This window comes from Ambystoma mexicanum, chromosome 9 (genome assembly GCF_040938575.1).
Source record: "Ambystoma mexicanum isolate Mex_15411 chromosome 9, UKY_AmexF1_1, whole genome shotgun sequence".
Classification (NCBI taxonomy): Eukaryota; Metazoa; Chordata; class Amphibia; order Caudata; family Ambystomatidae; genus Ambystoma; species Ambystoma mexicanum.
Genome location: NC_090931.1, coordinates 737,562,816 through 737,585,557, shown reverse-complemented (window position 1 = coordinate 737,585,557; position 22,742 = coordinate 737,562,816). Strand labels below are relative to the sequence as shown.

The 22,742-nt window shown below is 45.5% G+C and overlaps 1 protein-coding gene across 2 annotated transcripts in view; it reads right to left on the bottom strand.

Moving 5' to 3' along the window:
- The window catches only part of ANKAR (ankyrin and armadillo repeat containing), a 1,891,262-nt gene that overhangs the window by 473,526 nt on the left and 1,394,994 nt on the right, over window positions 1–22,742 (bottom strand). For both annotated transcript variants that reach the window (XM_069615641.1, XM_069615642.1), the window contains exons 18-19: window positions 6,649–6,755; window positions 780–899 (exon numbers count right to left, since the gene is read on the bottom strand). In XM_069615641.1, coding sequence (XP_069471742.1) covers window positions 780–899; window positions 6,649–6,755 — 227 coding nt within the window. The remainder of the gene's footprint in view (window positions 1–779; window positions 900–6,648; window positions 6,756–22,742) is intronic.

The following is a 22,742-nucleotide window of genomic DNA, read 5'->3' as shown; positions in this document are numbered from 1 at the left end:
CAGCCCCAGCAACCCACAGCGGCGATCTTTAAAATGAAATATTTCTGTGGCAGCAGTATCAGCAGGGCCGAGAGTCGGTCAGCAGCCATAGATGTCCCCAATGTTGCAGGAGGCCCAATACCAATGATATTGGTGGGACCCCGCCAAGTTTATCAGTTACCAGGATATTCCCAGCACGGAGCACACGTTTATGCGACCATCCTCGCTCAGACGCAACAGTGTCCCCCCAGGGCTTCTGTGCTTTCATCTGTTCAGAAGATCTAGAGGATATGGCTTGGTTTTGGTTTCGGTATATAATTACAATATAGGCGTGCTTACAGCAGTCCTTTGGTGTTGTGTGATTATTTGATGGATCATATGAGGGTGCAGAAGGAGGAGACTGGCATGGTTGTTGCCATAAACTTTTATTGGTAACGAAAATAAAGAGAACACCTAACTTTCCCTACCTCTAAGAGTGGTTTCCCTACCTGAACTAAAAGTGCTAATGGATGTGTCAGGATGTTGTTGCAACTGAAAAGAGTCACCATCCAGTGGCAAACCCCTACTTATGTCCCTCATGCTTTTAACTAAACTAAAGAGGTAGTGGCTCCCTTGGTCCAGGAGAATCTAAAGAAAAGACTGTGACAATACAAGTTAAATCAGAGTAGTGAAGATTACCTATAAGTAATCATGACATTAATAACAGTGACTACTGGTTTTTATTCTTTTTTCACTCACCCAAATTAAAGATAGTAATGTATTGTTCTACACCGCAAAATGCCCCATGCTTCAAGTTTTACCTTGTCAGGTGTGTGGAGAAGTTCTAGGACATCAGAATACTTAAAGCCCTCCTCTTGTAAAGAAATTTGTAGACGATTATTCCTTAAAATGATACAGGCCAATGTGCATGCCACTTCAACCTAGATATAAAAAATAAGCATTACAAGCAAAACATAAGAATTAACAGTGTCACAAATGGCGACATGACCTCATCACTGATGCAGACAATCAGGTTTTCTTGTTCTTTTGTATATTGTTACACAAGCTAGATATTACAGTAAAGAATGGCTAGAGGTCATATATTTGAATTTTCTTTTAGTGATAATGGCTATAGTTGCTCTTCATCTAGTATTTATTTGGTGAGAATGTGTTTTCACCCTTTATTTAAAAAACGGTGGTTCATTCTCTCTGCCCCCTCTCGACCCCTTCAACACCCCTGACCTCCCCTGCCCCCCTTTGACAACTTCTGTCCCTTTCGTCCACCCTTTTTCACTTTTGTATGCCCGATCCCAGCTTAAACATATATTTCCTTAAATAACATTCTTTTTTCTAAACAGTGGGATCCAAATGCTGGATTCTCAATGGAATACAAAGAATATGTTTGCATGTTGTAAAATTGTCCGAGTTCTTTATCTATTGACATTGAATCAAACAATCTAATGTCGAAATGTCATGAGCATATAGCTGGGGATACCACATTACTTATTATGGAAATTAACGTACACACACATAATCACAGAGCAGGAGATTCTTGACTTGACATCTACAAGACAGAGCTCTCATATTTCCCGTGGCCATGCGTAAGAACAACATCCAGTCCTGTTTTTTTACCTTTTGGGTTCTGTGACTTGTAGCATTTTTCTTTCCCATTTGAAATTTAGGAAAACTACAAGCTCCAGAATAACAACCAAAACTAGAAATGGATGGCATTCTCGAGGCATGACCACAGGAAACTTCAAAATTCTGAGGAAGTGGTTGAGCCAGGGACCAAGGCGTGTTGGAGGGACACAATGAACAGGTTGGTGATGTCTAAGGAAAGGGTGTGGATGTATTCTTTCAGGTAAGAAGCTGAGCAGTGTTCAGTCGACAGGTCTGAGACTGTTGGCAATACCTCATTCAGTGAAGGAGAGAATGTGAAATGAGAAAGGGACCATTTTAGATACTTTGTTTCATAGTCAGCAGGGCTTCAACAGTGTTGTTCTGGGAGGACTTAACCAATATTTTGAAAAGCACCTTATAACAGTTTGATTCCTCTTTAATGCAAAAATAAGTTTTGCTCTTTTTGACTGCTATGAAATATTGCCTCATGCACATTATAAGGAGGGTGCCATCTTCGTCATTTCCAGATTTGCTCATCATTTCCAGATTTGCTCTTTTGGCATTCAATACTTATGCATCCTTTTTAGATTGCTGATGTCAATGTTGAACCATTTATTAGCATCCATGACTTTTGAATTCATCCTTTTCATTTGTATTAATGGTAGAGCAGCTTTGGAGTTGCTTGAAAGTCAGAAGATGGGGTCTGGACTTAGTTGCACATGTTTGGAATCAGTTTGGGTTTTGGGTGGGTTCTCTGTACAGAGCAGCGGTGTTGGTGGTAAGCCCCTCTGTCAATTTAAAAAGAAATCAGGGAGTAGTTTGTCCATTTATGAATTTAACCTCCCGGGTGAAAAAGTCGAGGTTGTGGTTAATAACAGACCGCATGTGCACCCAGATTCTTGACCGAGGAAACAGCTGAGTGAAATCACCTACCTAGGTTATATGGCTGTGCAAGGGCACACAAAACATCAACAAGCCATGGTGGAAACCATCTTGACTTAGTGTCTGTTACAAGCTCAAACAGATGTCAGAGGGAAGAGTGAGAACCAACCAATACCATGACCGATGTGTCTGGGGAGCTCCGGGGATGATCCACGCCGGGTCATCCACTGCCCTGCACCACAGAACAAAAATGCCCATGTTCACAGAATTTAAAGAGAATCAAGCGCATCTTAGTAATAACCTATTTGAGTCCACCACATAGTCGCTGGAAGAGCTGGGACTGGAGGGTATCTTACTTGAGCAGGTCCTGGGCAGTTATAAAAACAGATTCTGGCTAGGAGACTGGTGTAAAACATGTGATGTAGCAGGGAGATTTGAGAGATACCAAAATGTGATTAACAACCATAAAAGATTAGGTGTGTGTACACAGTGCCTTATGAAATATCCATCGTGGAAAGTAGGATATACTTTAATGAGATTTAGATTGAATATCCTACCAACCTGAACAACTTTGGTGAAATGGAGAAAGGGTGATGTGGAATGTTGTAGATTCTGCTTAGATCCAAAAGAGACTATAGAACATTTACTCCTAAATTGTGGTCAATTTTGAGATCAACATATGCTCTGTTTTAAAAAATGTATAGACCGATATGGGAGTAATACTGGATCTATACTCTGGAAGATGTGCAGGTCAAAAATACCTCGCCAATTAAGTAAAGCACTGTTCCAATTTTTAATGATCATTTCATTACTAGAGCACCCAACTTGAAGAACAGGAATCTGGAAGGACAGTCCGCATGAGTAAACTTAAAACTGAAACACCAATTTGTATGATTTCCTTGTTTTAATGATCTGTTAACTGTATTTATTTAATTTAATATACATGTGAATTAGGTAGAAACCTTTTTAAATAGTAGAGGAATGTATATACTGAGATTTGTTCAACTTAATCTGTGGAACCAAATTGCTAGGATGATTTAGATTTTGATCTCTAATGTTTGAACGCTAAACATTTTAAAAATGTGTGTAAGGTTTTGATGTATTTTTAAAACTATAAGCACAACAAAGAATAAAAAAAATTAAAAAATGCCCATGAACCACTTAAAACATGGTGGGTGATGGAGAACAGAACGTACCATGTGAAAGCAAATCACTACAGAGCTTTGTGTCAAACTACCTGAGACCCTAGCACCCTTCCACATATGCAGCAATCTCCTTAAAATGGCATCTGCTGCACCATTGGTCCCTGTTTCAGGTTTACTTTCGAGAAAGTAGGCAGTCCCACACATGGTAGTGTGAAGTGAAGAGAGAGGGGGAAGGGAGTGGAAAATACTGAGGATGCTTTTAGTTGATCATGGTCATCAAGCAACTTACATCCGGTGTGCAGGAGGATGTTGTAGTTAAGACAGCAATTGGGAAGAAACATCAAGGTGACCCAGGGGAACTGCCTGCCCAAACTTAAAGGGATACGGGCCACGATATCTGGAATGGAAGGAGATGGCACCTAGACTTTTCTGGTGAGTAGAAACATGCATAGAGGAGAGGGAAAGAGATATATGGCGAGGAGTGAAGAGAAATATCTTATTATACACTAAGGTGGAAGATCCATTATACATATGTTCACAATCTCCAGAGGAGTTGGTAGACACTGAGACATGGAGCTTCACCGACTGTAAAACCTGTATACAACACTTTGTGTACCAAACAAGCTCCACAACATTAGAACTCAGATATAGGTATTAATGTTTATGTTCTGTGAGGAGCCAGGAATGAGATGCGGACACAGAGGATCATGTTTTTGCTTATAAACATTTATTAAATGATAAAGGAGTTGGAAAATGCCTCATTATGCCTATTCTAGGAGTAGTTTCCCTACCTCAACCAAAACTAATGGGTCTGTCTTTTGTCAATACGTCCAAAGCTGAAATAAGTCCTGTGTCCTATCCTGGCCCTCACACTCTAAAACTAACTCTAAGGTGCGAAGGATAATGTCTCTGGTTCTCAAAGTGCACACATTTTTTAATCCAAAACAAAATTATAATTCCAACCAAAAAGATCCAAGTGGACAATGTTCACAGTTCCAAGGAATGGCTCCCTTTCCCAGATTCCTTTTCTCCAAAGCAAAAAGGTCAAACAAAGAATAGCCAAGTTCCCTGTAATCAAAGAGGATAACTCCCTCCTCTCTGTGGGTTAACTGTTCCTATGGAAATGGCTCCCTTCCGCAGGTTTGTCTTCACATTCAAGACAGTTCAAAATCCTAAGTCTTCCTTGGGATTCTCTTTTCGCTCCATTACAATTTGGGTGCGGGTTCCAGGCTCCCAGGTCACCTGGTATACTTCCGTGCCAGACTCTTTTCAACGTTTACAACAATTCACATTCTTAAGGGAATGGATCTTCCTTGAGATTCTCTTCTTACTGTAGTTTATCACACACACTTGACTTTGCCTGGTTTACTCTCCTGCCAGGTCTTCGATGCAGGCTCTTTCACTTGTTTGAACACACTTGGCTGCCAGGACATCTATGAAGCTTCTGTCAAACACTTGGCTTCACCTAGAATACTCTCTGGCCAGGAGTTCTATGCAGTTTCTTTCAAACACCTGGCTTTGCCTGGTATACTCTCCTGCCAGTATTTGCATGCAGTTTCTTTAAAAAACTTGACTTTGACTGGTATACTTCCCTGCAAGGACATCTATGCAGTTTCTTTCAAAAACGTGTGTTTGGTACTTTTAATATAATAATTCAGCTTGCTTTCCAAACATTTGCTATATTCTTCCACCAGGTTAGAACATGTAATGTGTCTTTGGTTTTCCTTCTTGGTCTCCCCCAAGTTCGTACTGTCTGGCCCATTCCCACTGTCTAGGGCTTTCATTATCCCGCCCGACAGTGCTTCGGCATCCCAACCATTTCCCTGGGCTCATCAGTTCTCTTCTTGTGCTTCCTCCGAGGTCCCGACTCCAACTCAGATGTTTCTCCATCTCCCGCGTCTCTCTCTCTGCCCTTGCCGGCACCTCCAGTAGACGTTCGGGCTTCAGTCAGCTTTCCAGCCTATGCATAGGTCAGGAAGCACGACCTGCTTCCATGTGCTTCGTTCCAAATTCTGCAGAGTACCTCCCTGACCACGTCGCTCACTGCGCTGCCCTCTTACTCCGTGTAGCTGCTTGGACTTCTGCGTCGCCGCCGGTACCTCACTCTGTTCTGAGCTGGAGAACTCCATGCTTCTCTTCCCAGCATGATTTTAAACCATGTCAGGTCATGCGAATTTCCCCAGTGACTAGACCGCTGACAGTGGTTCTCATTAGGAGTAATCATCATTGCTCCTCACGTCTTCCTCATCTCAGTTGTTGCTATGCTGTTTCTTATGTGATATTGGGGAATACTTGAAGTACACTTGGCAAGTGGTTGAGGGAGAATGTTACAATATGCAATCAAGCCATGAGGAAGGGAGTGAACATCCCTAAAAGGGAATGGTGAGTCTGTGACTGTCTCCGATGATGCTGTGTCATCACTGAGGTTCGCCTCTCTCCATGTAGTCCTTCCTAATATAGCCTTCCCCAGGGTCAGAATCAGATAGTGGCTGCTGTCCCCTTGCCACCTAAGTAGTGGCTACCTCAGGGAAAGGAGTGATGACATCATCAGATTCATCCAGTTCACATTCTATGGTTGAGCCCATAATTTGAAAACAGTTATACGGAGCTCTGAAGAGGTCAACGTGAGGGGTGGGCTTAAAGGTATAATAAAGTCATGATCCAGTTTTTACAGTGTGTTATTTTCTATCAAGCAATGGAGAAGTATGTCTATATAATCAAATGAAGAACTAGGGTGACATGAATAGAGAGAAAGGGGCCACAGAAAGTACAACTCATTAAACAACATAATTAAATAGCATTATGGGGACCGAGACTTGTAGAATTAACTTAATCATTTAACATTATTTGCAAATCTCACATTTCATATCTCATATTCATATTTCATATCCCACATTTCCTGAGGTTGCGCATCAAGTACTGCTTTGGTTAACAAATTGACTGTGCAGCAAAGATACAGTAAAAGTTACAGCACTAGAAAACCATGGCAATGGCAGCTTTGTGCTACACAAAACTTGTTTTCAAAGACACTGAACTTGCATACCTTTATCGGAAGGGAGGGATGTGTTTTTAGTAGGTGAACAAGTGTCGGCAGGGCTTGCTCATCTGCGATTTGTTCTTGACTGACTGGGTTGTTTTGACGGGCCACACCTGCAAAAGGCAACATGTAAAATATGTGAAGTAAGGACTAAGCAGAAATGTATAACAATTGGAAAATATCTCCAATAAAAGTAAATCAGCATTTAATGAATGACAACTATAGTAAATCAGACCCAGGAGATGGACAAGAGATCATCTTACAACTTGTGCTTTATTAAACAAAAGAGAATAAGGCCTGCCCTGTCCCTACTACTAGATGTTCTTGGCCCTATCTAAAGCAAACAATAAAGGGTGCTCGTCAGGAGGCCTTACAACATAATTCCGTCCTCTGTCCAAATCCTAATCTAGCCTAAGTTCTGCCCTCACAAATAACAACAATTATTAACATACTCAACCAGAAAGATCTGGAAAGGGACTTTCTCTCAATCCTGGCAGGAGTGGCTGGTTTGTGACTCCACCCAAATGTCTCTTAGCCTTCTTGCAGGCCACGACCCTCGTTTTACAGTTCAAAGTTCATGACAAACAAATGTCTCTTTATCTTAACTCGATTCTTGCATGCCTTGTCCCCTACAGGGTGTTAAGCATTGCAGGCTCACCTCCCCAGTCACAAATGGGGTAGCTCCCCCTTGGAGAAAAGGACGAATTCCCTGGATTTGTCCCACAACCATGATCAATATTTTTATATAGCAATGACCCCAACATACTTGGATATATGGGCATGTACAGGGCTGGTCACAGCCCGCCAGCCTGAGCTAAATAAGGCCCAAGTGAAGTAATAGCATTAGAGATGGCTCAGAGCCGTTACTGGCCATGTGTGCCCCCGGACAAGGGGGTGATAGCTATTCGCACCGCGGGGTTCCTTCTGGGGCGCGAACATTGTCAACTGTTTTTTATTTTGCCCAGGAGACAGGCTGTGTGTATATGGCTTGAGCCTGATGACCTGTCAAAAAAAAAAGCTCCACGCGACGCTCCTGGATCTCCATGACACCTCCATTTACGATGCCGGGTTGCATCGGCTTTGTTTTCAATTCGCGTTCAGTTTGCACTTATTTTACCTTCATAGCATTCAGCGTTGTCATGGCAACATTCCTGCCTCCCATGCTCGCACGGAGGTGGGACCCAAGGCGTACGTGTTTCTACGCAACGCCTTTGGGTTTCCATGACAACATATAAATACTCCCTTTCTTTCCCTAGTTGCGTTCACGGCTTCACAAATGCGTCTGACTTCCACAGAGCGTTGTTCTGCAGAGCGCTTTTCTGCTGAGTAATGGTACGTATGCATCACACGCTTGCAGTAAATAGCGGTTCAAACCTGTATTGTTTAATAATTACAATTTACGTAAGACCTACAGGAATATACACTCAGATTGGATTCTTCAGTTACGAATTTATAATCCATTGGATTTGAAGGTACATTCGATCTCATTTGTTAACGTTTAAACGATGATTGCAATGTTAGTATCATTGATGAAAACGAAAAATGGTTTCCTGTTTGTTTTCTTCTTTTTTCTGTTTTTCAACATTTCCACCACTACAATTGCTGGAACATTTTGACACAACATGGAACCGGTATGTGTGTTTAAATTTATGTATTATATTCTAATATTATTGTGGAATGATCTTGTTTCTTTAAATGTTGATTTAAAAATGAAATAGAGTAATATATTGGGCACATTTAAGTTGTTGTACGGCCCTGACGAAGGTTAAATAACCGAAACGCATTGGCAAAATGTACATACAATTACGGGCAGTATTTTATGTTTGTCCTCATGGAATATGAAATAGAATATTCTCTCAAAGAAGAAAAACCAAGAGATATGGAATAAATATTTTTCTTTTGAAAATGATTAAGAATTGGATGATTTAATTGGAACTTTAGTGGATACTCAGTACTAATAGAGCTAAAGAGTACAGCCCTTGTAGTAGGGCCAACTGAGAGCACCAGTCTTAATAGAGTAGTCTCACTCTATTTTCCTTTGCTTAAAAAAAAAAGGCTCCCCACGACAACAGTAAATAGAAAAGGGACTAAATCCCTTTTCTATTCTTGTGGTGGGCCTGGCACAGGCAGGAGAAGGAGTACGCCAGCCAGAGCTGGGAGATCCGGGTCAGCAGGTAAGTTCGGGAGCAGGATGGTTGGGGATGACGTTGGGGCAAGGGGGTGGAGTGGAGCTAAGGAAGGGGTTGGGGGGCGGAGGCACTGATAAAAACATGGTGGCATCCAGTGAAGGGTCACAAATGACTAGTGGAGCGTGGGCAGATACTGGCAGTGTCCATCGTGTTTCCAGCCACCTGGTAGGCTGAGCACTCTTTCCCAGCTGTGAATTTTAGATATTGGGCCTCATCACAAGTTGGGTGGTATGCCAGCCGTAAATCCACCAGGATACCGCAACTCGATCCGGCGCTATTAGCATCAGATCCCGAGTTGCAGTAGGCTGTAAATCCTCATTTTTTCAATGTCCGTAGAACTTTATGGGGGCATTTCCGGCGCTATTACTGCCGGTGCTAATAGCGCCATGGTAATAGCACTGACTATGGGTGGAAAGTGGCCAGGTAAATCTCCAACTTTCCACCCAAACTCAGGATTGGGTGGAGCGGTAATGCGCGGTAATAGTGTTACTGCTACATTTTTACTTCTCCGCCCAACCCGTGATGAGGCCCAATGTCTATAAAAACATATGATGATATATCACTAATACAAGAAATGAGTGATACATATGTCATGATGTGGTAAAATGAGGTACTAACAGACCTCAATGGGGAGTTGAGATTTCATAAGCTCATTCTTTAAATCATGAATACAACTTTAAAACCTTTCAGTTAGATGTAGCAATAATACTTCAACCACAATCAAATACAGACATAACCTTTAGATTCAATCCCAATGAAAGGTAGTAAAACATGTTATAATCACTTTCTTAACAATGCAAACTATCACATTTTTGCACTTTAAAATATTCACTTAGGAAATACATGATGTAGTCAGTGATTTTCCTCCAGAATATCAATGATTTATTCAATTCATAGAACAGGCTTCTATTGGTGTATTTCGTATTGATTTTCACTTCAATGACCCAGTAATGAAAGGGGTCAATGGACACAATGCAGTTGCCTCTGGTGTATATGGTCCCAAGATCCCATCCCACTAACCAGAGCAGGCAATTCCTTCAATAGAAAGCTCCTTGGGTACATAGAGACAGCCCTGCTATAAACATGATCGCAGGAATTCCAAAGCATCTATACTCTTAAAAGAAAAGGAAAATAGAAAAACCGGACTGCAAAGTGCAAAAATGGGGCAAGCTTATATGAATGATGGCTGACTTCGTCTCAGACCTCACAATCATATCTGAAAAGTAGTATGACAAAACAGTATGAAGAAGTAAGGGAACTAAAGAAAGCCAGAACCTATCCAGGAGTCTACAGTGGCAAAGAGATCAAAATAATAGGATACTTCAAGGCTGAAATACAAATCAAGGACAGAAGAACTAAAGGGAAGGTGTGTGTCACAGACTGCACAGTGAGGCGCTGCTAGGCTAACTAAATCCAGTCGAACTAGAAATCAAATTAGATCCTAACGCCAAGGAACACGTGATCAGCACAAGAAGTCCAGACCCACTGGATAAGTATGCTGAAGTATTTGAAGACACCATAGGGCCACTCAAAAATCTATGCACAGAATTAAACTATGAGAAGGCACCACACAAGTAAAATAAAAAGTAAGATTAGCACCGGTCACAGTGATAGAAGAACTGCAAACACTGCTCAATTGACTACTGAAGGAAAATGTAATAGAGACAGTAGAAGCAACAGAATGGTTGAGCCCAGTAGTAATTACATGAAGGAATGGGTCTGAGCAGCTGAGAATGAGCATCGACCTCAGGGGACTGAATCAAGAAGTGGTGAGTGGCAATTTTCCTTTACCAAATATAACAGAGATAATGCAATCACTACAAGGAGAAGAAACATATTGGAGCCATGGCATAACAAGTGCGTACTATTAGGTCAAATTGCAAATGGAATCAAAACATTTGACAGCATTTGTGACAACCTATTGTAATTACAAGTACAGGTGCATGCCGTTCGGTCTCTGCTTTGTAGCATCAGTATTTTATTTTAAAGAAGCATGACTGAAACACTCCAGGGAATAATATCAAATTCTTTCAATATGGCATACTGATACATGGAACCACGAAAGATGAACATGACGCAGGACTAGAGAAGGTGCTTGCAAGACTAAAGGGAAAGTGATTCCGATTAAAGACAGAAAATGGTGAACTATACTTTGACAAGTTAGACTTCCTGTGGCGTCCCAGCAGCAGGGATGGAACCCAAAGGAATCCTCATATAAGCGATTGCACTAGCACCAGACCCACAGAACAAAGGACAACTCAAATCCTTCATGGTTATGGTGGAGTACTACGCCAGGTTTGTGAGAACCTTTAAAAATAAAAATTGAGGAAATTGCAGAGAAAGGGAGGAAAGTATGATTGGACTAACCAATGCAAAGAAGCCTTCGATTTCATGTAAAAAGACAGAACAGACGCTCCCTGTCTCAAACCATTCAATACAATGAACAAGACAATAATAGCAGTGGTTGCTGTCCTTAGTCTTGTCCGTGGGGTCATGTTATCCTAAAAGACATGCGTGTGGTACAGGGGGAAAAGAAGTTTTGACAGGAAAGCCAAAAAAGAAATCCTTAGACACATCAGCAAAGACAGGACTAGTACACCTTGGAAGTAACATTTTCATTTGGGTTAATGTAATTTCTGGACCTGAATGATGATCCTGCTTTAGTTTATTACTGAAAAAGTATACGATACCTCACCAGATTAAAACATCTGGATGAAGTGCATTTTATTTGTCCTGTGTCAGAGTATTTGTACATCAGAACGATTTCAATTAAATGGATGGTGTTATGCATAAAACAATGAGCTTGTAAGTTCAGGATTTAGCAGCTGTAGATATATGAAAATACACTAAAGATAAATATGCTGTGTCTACAGTTAGTAGTTGACTTATCTGCATGCTCACTGTTTCCTGAGAACAGGTTGTACATTTGCCCTCAGGGATTGGCAGACAGTCAGATATGGACTTTTTCCAAAACTGTCTCTAGAAAATCTCAACTTGTCAACGTCTTAGACTTCTTGACAAGCGCTTCCAAGTGTACTGCCACCGATCCATGAAAAGGAATCACAGTGTACACATAATTGTACCTTACTAGATGCATCAGTGTCGAAGATGACTATCCACACTTCCTCGGTTACACATGTTACAGAGGGCAGGGTGATGGACTAAATGTTGTATCTCATGTTGAGTTACCAAAAGCCTATTCCATGGTTACATGGAATGTATAGTACAATGTATCCTATAGGTTCTAGACTAAATACAAGTGATTAAACACCAGCGTACCGCCTTATACCACCCTCAGACCAATGGTGTAGTAGAAAAAGTTAATAGATATCTCATGGAAGGGGGCGCATTGCAGAAGGAAGCGTAGAAGGAGGAGGGAGAGGGGGGGCCCAAATAATTGTGTTTTCAAGCAAATGACATATAGACGATAAAAGTGGGTTACAGGTAAGTATATGCATTTAACATTACCTGAGACACTGTAAACGGGCCTCAGAGCATTCACATTTTATTAACTTACTTCATAGCCGCAGAGGCTGGTAGCACATTGCAAATTACTTGTTCCCAGGATTATAAGGTAAGAAACAAACAGCCTTTTCATACTTTCAAGGTTAGAAAGCAAAGCTCTTGGGTGCCGGGAAAAAGCAGTGAAGACACAAACATCTTATAATTCGACATATTAATTTAATGAAACTGGTCTACTGAGGGTTTCAAACTGCCCCATGATTGTTTCAAATTGCCCCTAAACACATCTCGGCCTGGGAAGAGGTTTGAGAGTTCTTAAGATGCAACACTAAAACGTCAGCTTGACAAGGCTTCAAGGCCCTTACAGTGTCATGATCAGTTGTGTTCAAATGAAAAACTGATGGAGATGACTGGCAGAAGATGAATAAAGATCCGCTGGTCAGCTCAAATGTCTCAATGTTTTGGCACTATGATGTAGGAATTTTGGGCTGGACTGTGATGTCACAGAGGGGGGCCAAGGGTGGTGTGTTAAGGTTTGCAGGCCCCAATCATTTCAAGATAATGTATGCCCTTCTATAGGGAAATTATACAACTTCGCCAATCAGCTTCATATAGAGGACTATCCTAATGTTGCAATATGAGTTGATGCTAATTAATTTGTATTATTATAAAAGCTTTGGTTTTTGGGCATATCTTTTACAGCGCTTTTCATGCAGTTCTGTTCCGCATTCTGTTTGAATTTCGCTTTCCCATCTGTGTCTGAGCCCAGAATAAATTGTGTTACTTTTTGCCTGGAATATACTCCTTTTTAGACTACTTTTGTAATTTTCACTGGTGAATTCTGAGGCGACCAGCAGTACATTTTTGGTGGCCCGTACGGGGACTCAGCTTTCCTCGAACAGACGTGGGAATTCTAGCCATACTCCCGGACGAATGCGGGACAACGTTTGCAGACCCGTCCTTAGAGCTCAACACTCAGGAGGCCGTGCAGACGCCAAGTTTATGAAGGTCTTCCTGGTCGGAATGCTCCCTTCCCTAGGTAGGGGGTACTGACCTTTAAATGAAGACTCCGGGGTCGAGAAGACTCGAGAATCTCCAAAGAAGGATACATGAGTGTACCCGAGCATGAATGCACAGGGAGAGGGAGGGATTATTTTGATGGTGTATAGGACGCAACCTCAGGAGGTGGAGGGCGATTTGCCATAGTAGTCGTAGATTTTAAACCTACTCACCCAATAGGGAGTGAGTGGGTGGTGGCACATCTGCGTTAGAGCAGAGGGTTGCGCAGTAATTGGCGGACCTTGTTAGACAAGAGTTGCGCATAGTGCAGGCAAGTGGTATAGTTGCGTCATTTTTATTTTGTAGGGGTTAAAGAGTATTGAAGATTGTGAAGAAAAAGAGAAAAGGCATATGTCAGGTTGCCTGGACTTCTGTTCCTGGAAGCCTCAGAAGCTGCCAAGGGCCCGCCCCTTGTCGGAGCATTGCTGCGTCTGGGTCTAGGCCTTGGGCGTGGCCTTCGTAATAAGTTATAAAGACTTTGCGGTTTTGCAAGCTGTTCTTCTTTTTATCTAATTCCTTGTCCTTGGAGGAGTGGAAGAGGTCATTACCCTCGAAGGGAAGGTCCAATTTGCGTTTCCTGGACATCGGGATAAAACTTGGTAGCCCAGAGCAAGGCCGTTCTTCTCATGTTGGTGGTAATGCAGATGGCCCAGGCAGAGGTATCGATGTGGGCCACGGTGGACTCCATTATGTCCTGCACTACCAGCCTGGATTCTCCTGGTCCCGCCTTGAAGCATGCTTGCCTCTGTGCCGGAAGTTCTGGGAGGAAGTCCACAATTTCCCGCCAGAGCCTTTGGTTAGCGGCTGCCAGCATGGCATCTGTGTTGGCCTGACCTGGGTGCAAGGAGGCGTTGGAGTACAGCTTTTTCCCATACGCCTCCAAGATCTTCTCCTACTTGACTAGCAGCGTTGAGGACAAGGTGGCTGAGGGACTGAGGCTTGGAATAGAGGGACGCCTTCTTGGCCAGGGCAATTGAGTCTTTCTGCATCGGAATCCCCGTTTCAGTAGGGGGTCTTAGGGTTAAGACTTCAGTCAAGACCCCTCCTCGAGCTGCTCTACCTCAGGTTGAGGCCAAACCTGCAAGGCATTTCGTGGAAGGCCCTGGCTGAAGATGGCATGTCAGGGTCCTCCTCCTCGTCTGTGTCCACCAGGGTGCTTGGAGGGTCCGGAGCTGGTGGAGGAGTGCTGGGCGCCGTGGGCTGCAGTGTGGAGACCGGAGCCGGTGGCTGCTGCAGAGGCTGGTGTGGAACCGCCTGCACTGTGGGAGGCAGGGTAGCCGGAATCAGAGGAGCCTGCAGCACCTGAGCCATAGGAGGAATGACTATGGGTGCCGGTGGGGTAAATACGGTCATAGAAGCATTATTGAATACAGCCGAGGGCGGCCATGAAACCTCGCGATTGTACGAAACCCTGCTCCAGGGCACGACTAACACCGAGCTTAAATGTAGAGCAAAATGGGAAATCGAATTTGGCTTAGACTTCACGGATGCCGAATGGGAGAAAATAACCCACTACCATAAAAAAGTCTCCAGGAATGCCCGATTGCAGCTCATTCAACTGTACATCACTAACAGAGCCTACCTAACACCAGAGGCTATATCTAATTTCAGGGGAGCCGAGGTCCAGCTATGCCCCAAATGTAGGGAGCCGAAGGCGGGTATGACGCATATGTTCTGGGGCTGCCCGGAGATACGCCACTTCTGGACACAGGTTCAGGGGAGGGTGGCGGACACAGACATCGAGCTAGAGGTGAACTGCCCCGCAGTATGCATCCTGGGCAGATGCAAACGCAACCACAAAAACAAACCTCTGAACAAGCTCAAAGACTTGATCTACATAACGGCGAAGAGGCGCATAGCCATGGGATGGAAGAGCCCTAGGGCCCCGCATGAGGCATTGTGGTGGGGGGACCTGACTAAATGGATAACGGCGGAGACTGGCGCGTGGGAAACGGCAATCCTTGAACAAAGGCTAGACTCCAGCGGAGAACTACAACGCTGGGTGGCCTTGACTGAGCCACTTCTGCATCCTAATAACTCTGACGATGCCTCGGATGGATCGGACTTCCCTAGCCATCAATCTGGCCTATCGTAATGGGACAATAATGTTTACTTGGTCTTGAGTTGGGGGGGTGGGGGTGGGAGGGTTACGTTAATTTTTGATTATTCGTCTGATATTCAAGTGATGCATACTTGTTCTTGTTATTCTGTTAAAACCAATAAATACATTTTTTAAAAAAATGGGTGCCGGTGGGGTGACCTGCAGGTGCATGTCCCTGATGGCGTCCCAGAGGATGGCTCCCATCTGGAGAGTTCGCATCAGCCCTAAGAACCGTTCGAAGAACCTGTCTTCGGAGGCTGTAGAGGTGGCAGGTGATATTGGCAGAGTGGCTAAGGCTAACTGGGGCCGGGGCACACTCTGCCTGGGTGCAGGGGAAACCTGCCCTGCGCTGCTGATGGATAAACTGTAGGCCACACACCTGGTTGACACCAGTCCTACCTTGTGACTCTTTCCTCCACCCGCTCTGCCAGAGGGAGTATCAGACGAGTGGCCATCTTGTCTGGCATGGTGGTCATTTTGTCGAGCTGCGTGCCACATGTCGAAGTCGTGGTGTCCGGCTTGCTGGAACCAGCCCCGTCCAAGACAATTGGTGTTGGAACACAAAGCCTATCCCGCACCTCAGGCTGTGACCTGCAAGGCGTATTGCCCTCAGCAGAGCTGCCGGTAGTGCTGTGTGAAGGTGCCCCTTTGGACATGATGCCGGTACTAGGGCGTTGCCCCTCGGGAGTAACCCTGGTAAAAGAACCTTGCGGCCCCGCAACATTGACCCCGGAAGGATCCAGAAACCCCTTGGCCGTGAGCTGGACTTGCCTCAGTACGCGTGCTGGTGCTAGAACCCCACAGGTTCCTCCCGGTCGGCGCTTCCTTGGGAAGGAGTAGCCCTTACGGGATGAGATGGTGAATAGAGGCCTTTCAATCGGCCTCGAGCAATGTTTGACAAAGACCTTTAGGTCCTCCGGAGGTGACTTCTGGAAGAGTTCCCTCCACCTAGCTAGCCTGTTCTTCGGTGTTCGTGGAATCACAACCTTCCCAGCCGTGGTCAGGCCAAGACAGCGGAGGCACAGGGCATGGGGGTGGGATGTACTGAAGAGCCCCTCGCAGGCTGGACACCTGCTGAAGCCCGCTGAAGTCGACATTCGCCGGGGAGGAGCGTTTGCGTCAGAGGACAAAGTACCTAATTTAAAAGAAAAAGATAGAAGAATATCTGGGGAAGAGAGCGTGCTATTACATGGCTGAAGCCAAACCAAGGAGCGCTGGTGAATTCCGCCTGTTCCTGTCGACGCGGAAAAGGGGACTGAAGAGTGGCGCCGGTGGGCAGAGTCAGGCAAGCACATGCTCCCATGGCTGCGCCCCAGCGCGCCTCTAAATTTAAAGGCGAAGAAGATTTTTTCTGGTGAAAAAGGTTCCGTCTGCCGTCCCTCACGCGGGACACCCATAAATTATGGAGGAAAGGGGACAGGACATAAGAGTAAGTGAAGGTATGAGTGCAATAGAAAACATGAAGAAGGTTGTACAAAGATAACTGTAGGTGTACAATATAGAAAATAATGTTTTTTTATAAGGAAACGAGATGTGTTGTATCTCATGTTAAATAAGAGAATAGCCTGCTCCATTGAATGTATAATAGAATGTATCCTACGGGTTGTAGACTGAACGGTTGGAAAACGAGAGGAGAAGTTGGCAACCTGGAGCAGGGGCTTATATAAGATGCTTGACTAAATACTTGTACTAAACTCTTACCTGACTGGAGTATCTCCATCCTAGCACTAAACATAATCGGTAGTGTCTCTTCTGATGCTTTTTGGAAAGACAATGGGGAGAACAGAGAAAGACTCCAATATTTTCATTGTTACATTACAGTTCCTGCAATTTGTTTCCAATTTATATTTATTGGACTATGATCGAAATGTTGCAGTAAAAGGATCAAAACATTTGTCTCTGCTTGGTCTACATACCTCGAAACTAAACTAAATTTGAAATCTCTGGTAAACATTCTGAGGCTAAGTCAGCAACTCTATATTGCCGACCCATGACAAATGACCTTGGGGCAGGGAGCAAGGAGGAGATGAAGAAATATGGAACTTAAGTTATATATCTCCCTAGTTCTGGAAAAAAGTATGTTAAAGTAGGATTGCCAGTGTGGTAATTCATTGGCTTCTTTCATACACAGAGGCTATGTTTCTTCTGGACAGCAACAAGGATATTTAAACCCACCAGGACATAAACAAATTGCCAATAACCACAGATGGAAAATACACCATTCATTTAGGTTCTTCTCCTACGGTCGCCTCCAGAACAGCTTCACTTTCGTCTGTTTGCACAAACACATGACCCTTCCCTTTATAAACGAGCCGTAACATAGCTGGGTGCCTTAAAGAAGGATCAATTCCCTTCTTTAGTAGGTCTTTTATGATTTTCTGGGCTTCCTAATATCAACTTTGAGTTGTCCTCCCAAGATTAGGGAAAACATGTATTTTGGACCCCTAGAAAGGGGTCTCCCTCTTCTTGTTACAAGTCCACAGAACTAATTCTCTCTCCCTGGAAAGACCAAGAGTGGGCAATTACAGTACCTGCTGACATACTGTTTTTTCCCTGCCCTCAAAGAAGACAAAAACACTTTGGAGGTCATTTTATAAGGGCTGGAGTAGTAAACCAAGGTGTAAAACCCGGTCGTTAAGTGGTTACGCCTTGGTTTATCACTCCAGGAAATGTTCATTACCTTTGAAGGTGGAGTAGGGGCACGAAGTTGAATTAACAATTTACCTGTGCTTTCCTCCCCTTTCTTCAAAGTGCACCTTGTTTTACACCTCCACAAGATTTTCATACAGGCATAAAACTGATGAATTCTTATTGAAAAATAATCCATTTAGCACCTGGAAATCATTGTAAATGCTGACTGCAAAGTGTAATTTTCACATGGCATTTATATTTATATTACCAAACTGAACATAAAAGCAAGGATTAAAGGTGGTTTTGACTGTTTTTACGCTTTACTTTTGTACTCCATTTTGCAAAAGTTTAAAATTGCAAGCAGGGGTACCTAACCGCATTAATACTGGAGGGTTCTTGCATGCAATTAATAATTTGAATAAAATGACCCTTTTGCGTAGCATAAGAATATCACCCAAGAAAACTTGGAACAGGTCTTTGAAGACTTCATACTCAAAGAGCCATGGTAGGCCTAGTAAGACAATGCATTACTTACCGTAAAAGCATTTCTGATGGTTGTATCTGCTTAGATTCACATGCTGTGCATAGGTCCGACATCCAGTGGTCACTGCAGAGTATTGCATTTTGTTTTTCGTAGTCGAAAAGGGGACGTCGTCAAGGCGTGTCTGTAACACTATCCCTATAGTGACGTGCGTTGTACCCACAATCCCTCACGCGTCGAGGTCCCTCTGTTTGTATTTTTCTGCCCTGAGGGAGCCTTCTAGACGTGAGTGAGTACAGAAAAGAGAGAAATATATAGAAAAGGATGTCTATGTTCCTTCCATCCGAGCGGGGAGGAAGGGTGGGCGCATGTGAATCTAAGCAGATACAACCATCAGAAATGCTTTTACAGTAAGTAATGCATTGTCTTCTGATGTTTGTTAATCTGCTTAGAATCACATGCTGTGCATAGACTAGCGAGCAGTACCCGGAGTTGGCGGTGGGTTATGAGAAGGAACAGTAGAGAAAAGATGTCTTAATACTGCCTGTCCCACCTGGGAGTCAGATCTAGAGTGTGCATCTAGACAGTAGTGTTTTGTAAAGGTGTGCACAGAACTCCAGGTAGCCGCTTTGCAGATGGACTCAAGGGGAACATTTGCAATGAACGCTATGGAAGCCCCAGTGCCTCGAGTGGAATGTGCTCTTGGCTTGAAGGGTAGTTCTCTCTTAGCAAGAGTGTAACAGAGAGTGATGCATTGAACAATCCATCTAGATATAGTGGACTTTGAAACTGCATCTCCCTCTCTTCCTGCTGCCACAGAGACAAAGAACTGATTAGTCTTTCTCAGTGGTCTGGTTCTTTGCATGTAGAACATGACAGCTCTGCGTACATCTAGTGTATGCAGACTTTTTTCTCCCTAGCTGGAAGGGTTTTGAAAGAACGTTGGTAGTTCTATTGACTGGTTTACATGAAATTTCGAGATTAATTTTGGTGCAAACCTAGGGTGTGTGCGTAGAACCACCTTATCTTTGTGAACTGTTACAAAGGGGTCTAGTACAGAAAGAGCCTGTAGTTCATTTACTCTCCTAATGGAGGTGATAGCTATTAGGAAAGCAGTCTTAAGAGTGAGGTCTTTAAGAGTTGCCTTGTGCATGGGTTCGAAAGGAGGGCCCATGAGTCTAGAAAGTACCACATTTGAGTCCCACCCGGGAGCTGGGTTAACTATCGGAGGGTGTATTCTCTTTACCCCCTCCATGAAGGCCTTGATAACTGGTTTCTTCCACCACGACACTTTAAGTTGGGAAGTGGTGTATGCAGAAAGTGCCGCTAGGTGGACTTTAATGGAATTGAACACTAGACCTGAATCCAGTAAATGGGTCAAGTACAGAACAATGTTAGTGGGAGAGCAGTCAATCGGGTTGATGCTCTTACCTCTACACCAGATGACAAATCTTTTCCACTTGCTAGAATAGCAGTGGCGAGTATTAGGTTTTCTGGCTTCGCTGAGGATGTCCATACATCTCTGCGGGAGTTGTAAATGTCCAAATTCTATGATCTCAGGAGCCAGGCTGCTAAGTTCATGGTCTGAGGGCATGGATGCAGTGTCCTGCCCTTGTCCTGTGACAGCATGTTGTACGGGCAGGGAAGTTTCACTGGGGGAGATAGGGACATCTCCATCAAGTGAGCGAACCATGGCTGCCGGGCCCACATTGGGGCCACTAGTATCATGGTAACCTGCTCCTGGTGCATCTTGTGCACCACTTTGTTGAGAAGGGGAGTCGGGGGAAAGGCGTAAACAAATTTCCCTGACCATTGAATCGACAGACCGTTCCCCTTGGACTGGTTCTGGGGGTACCTGGAGGCGTAACTTTGGCATTGTGAGTTCTCCATAGTTGCGAACAGGTCTATTTCCGGGAATCCCCATTGCGTGAAGACGTCTAAGACAATGGGCCTCATTACGACCCTGGCGGTAATCGCCCGTCATTACCGCCATGGCGTAATGAGCGTTTACGCCGTGGGACGATGGCGTAAAGAGCGCCACATTACGACCCATCGCGCACGAGCATTACGCCATGGCGGTAATGCAATTAACGCCATGGCGGAAAAGGCCCCTACCGGCATCGTTAAGCGAGCAAGGTGCACTTCCGCCACCGTAAGTAGCGGCCACCGTAAGTAGCGGCGGCCGTAATTAGCGGCGGCCGTAAAAAGTCGAACCGGAAATAGCGTCATCGCGCCGGAACGGGAAACAGCCCGTCGGCCATCTTGAAAAACACAATCCATCGCCATCCTACCAAACAACACCAGACCCAACCCTGACACCTGTCCCAACCAATCACCCACCCATCCAAGTACCCGAAAATGCCTAAATCTGTGAAAAAGGCATGTGACCGCAAGCGCCAGGAGAGATTCAGCCGGGAGGAACTCTGCATGCTTGCGGAGACCCTGCAAGACAACGCAGGTGTCGTTTTCTCCCCGGACATGACCAGGACAGCGATCGGGAAAAAGAAGGCCATCTGGGCCCTGGTGGCTGAGCGCGTCAGCGCGGTGGGGACCGTACCCCGCACCCCACAGCAGTGCAGGAAGCGCTGGGATGACCTATGCATACGGGTCAGAGCCGTCATCTCAGCAAACCGCAACCTTGCCCTGGGTACCGGTGGAGGGTCGGAATCCCCCCTGAAACTCCAACCGTGGGAGGAGATCTGTGCAACCACGATTGGCATGGAATCCATTGAAGGCGTCGGAGGGATGGAAAGGGGAGCTCCGACATCAGGCGATGAAGGTAGGTGCCTCAAACAAGACATGCCATAGTCACAGCAGTCCAATCATGTGTAGCACAAGGTTGCCCTAGAGTGTAAATGCAACACATATCAACACTGCCCATAGCCACATGCGAGCACCACCCTGCATACACTGCTGGCACCCGCATACCTGCATCCACATTCCACACTAAAAGGAGACAACCTGCATGGCACTGCCTGAAATCTTCCTCATCCACTGACCACAATAATGTCAAACATTTCATTCCAAAGTACGCAGACCCATCAATAACGCCCTCCCTCCTTTGCTCCACCACAGGCACAGATTCACACCCAGAGGACCAGGACACCCCTGCGCCAAAGAGAGCCAAGAAGGCCATCAACAACGGCCCTGCACCCTCAACCTCAGCTGCAGTGAGGCAGACCCCACAACAAGCAGGTCCCACTGCAGGCATACCGGAGGTCCCACCGGCAAGCACCCCTGTTGGCAGCAGGCCAGCAGCAGCTGCTCCACCTCCACCGACATTGCCTGCCACAGGAGGCAGGGGGTCAGCGGCCAGCAGCAACATCGGGGAGACAGCTGCAACAGCTGCATGTTCAGTCTCGGACATGGAGCACGAGGTCAGAAGCCCCACTGACCTACTACATTCCCCCTGTTTCTCAGACGCCAGCCCCCATGAGGGTCACACACAGGGGCACACAGAGGTAGAGGAGTGGCCATCCACCCCATGCCCTGTCCACACTCCACAGGAGGGGAGCAGCCCCTCCATCACTCCACCAGCACTGGCCATGGGCCAGCACGGCCAGCAGTCCCTCCAGGACATCACTCAACGGCAGCATCAACTGTCCGCAATGCTGGATGAGCATGCCGCGGAATGTGTGGGGGCTAGGTCTAGCATTGAACAGGCCACGGAGACCCTAAGGGCCGAAGTGGCGCAGAGCACTGCCACCCTGAGGGATGCCATGCAGGCCATGTCCAGGGACATCTGTGCAGAACTTGCGGCCTTGCGTCGTGCGGTCACTGGCCTCACCCACACACGACAGGACGTGCATGCACAGGGGCAGCCAGGGACATCCTCCACTGCCAGTTCTGCGCAGAGCAGCCCCGTGCGACGTTCCGGTCGTAACCTGCGCTCCACAGCCAGGGGTGCCCCGGGGGCCGGGAGAGGGGGCTTGTAACAGCCTGTGGCCACTGTCACAGGCATCTGTTGACACCTAGAGGGTGTGTGTTGGGGTGTGCAGGGGGGAGGTGGGAGGGGGTGTGTTGGGGTGTGCAGGGGGGAGGTGGGAGGGGGTGTGTTGGGGTGTGCAGGGGGAGGTGGGAGGGGGTGTGTTGGGGTGTGCAGGGGGGAGGTGGGAGGGGGTGTGTTGGGGTGTGCAGGGGGGAGGTGGGAGGGGGCGTGTTGGGGTGTGCAGGGGGG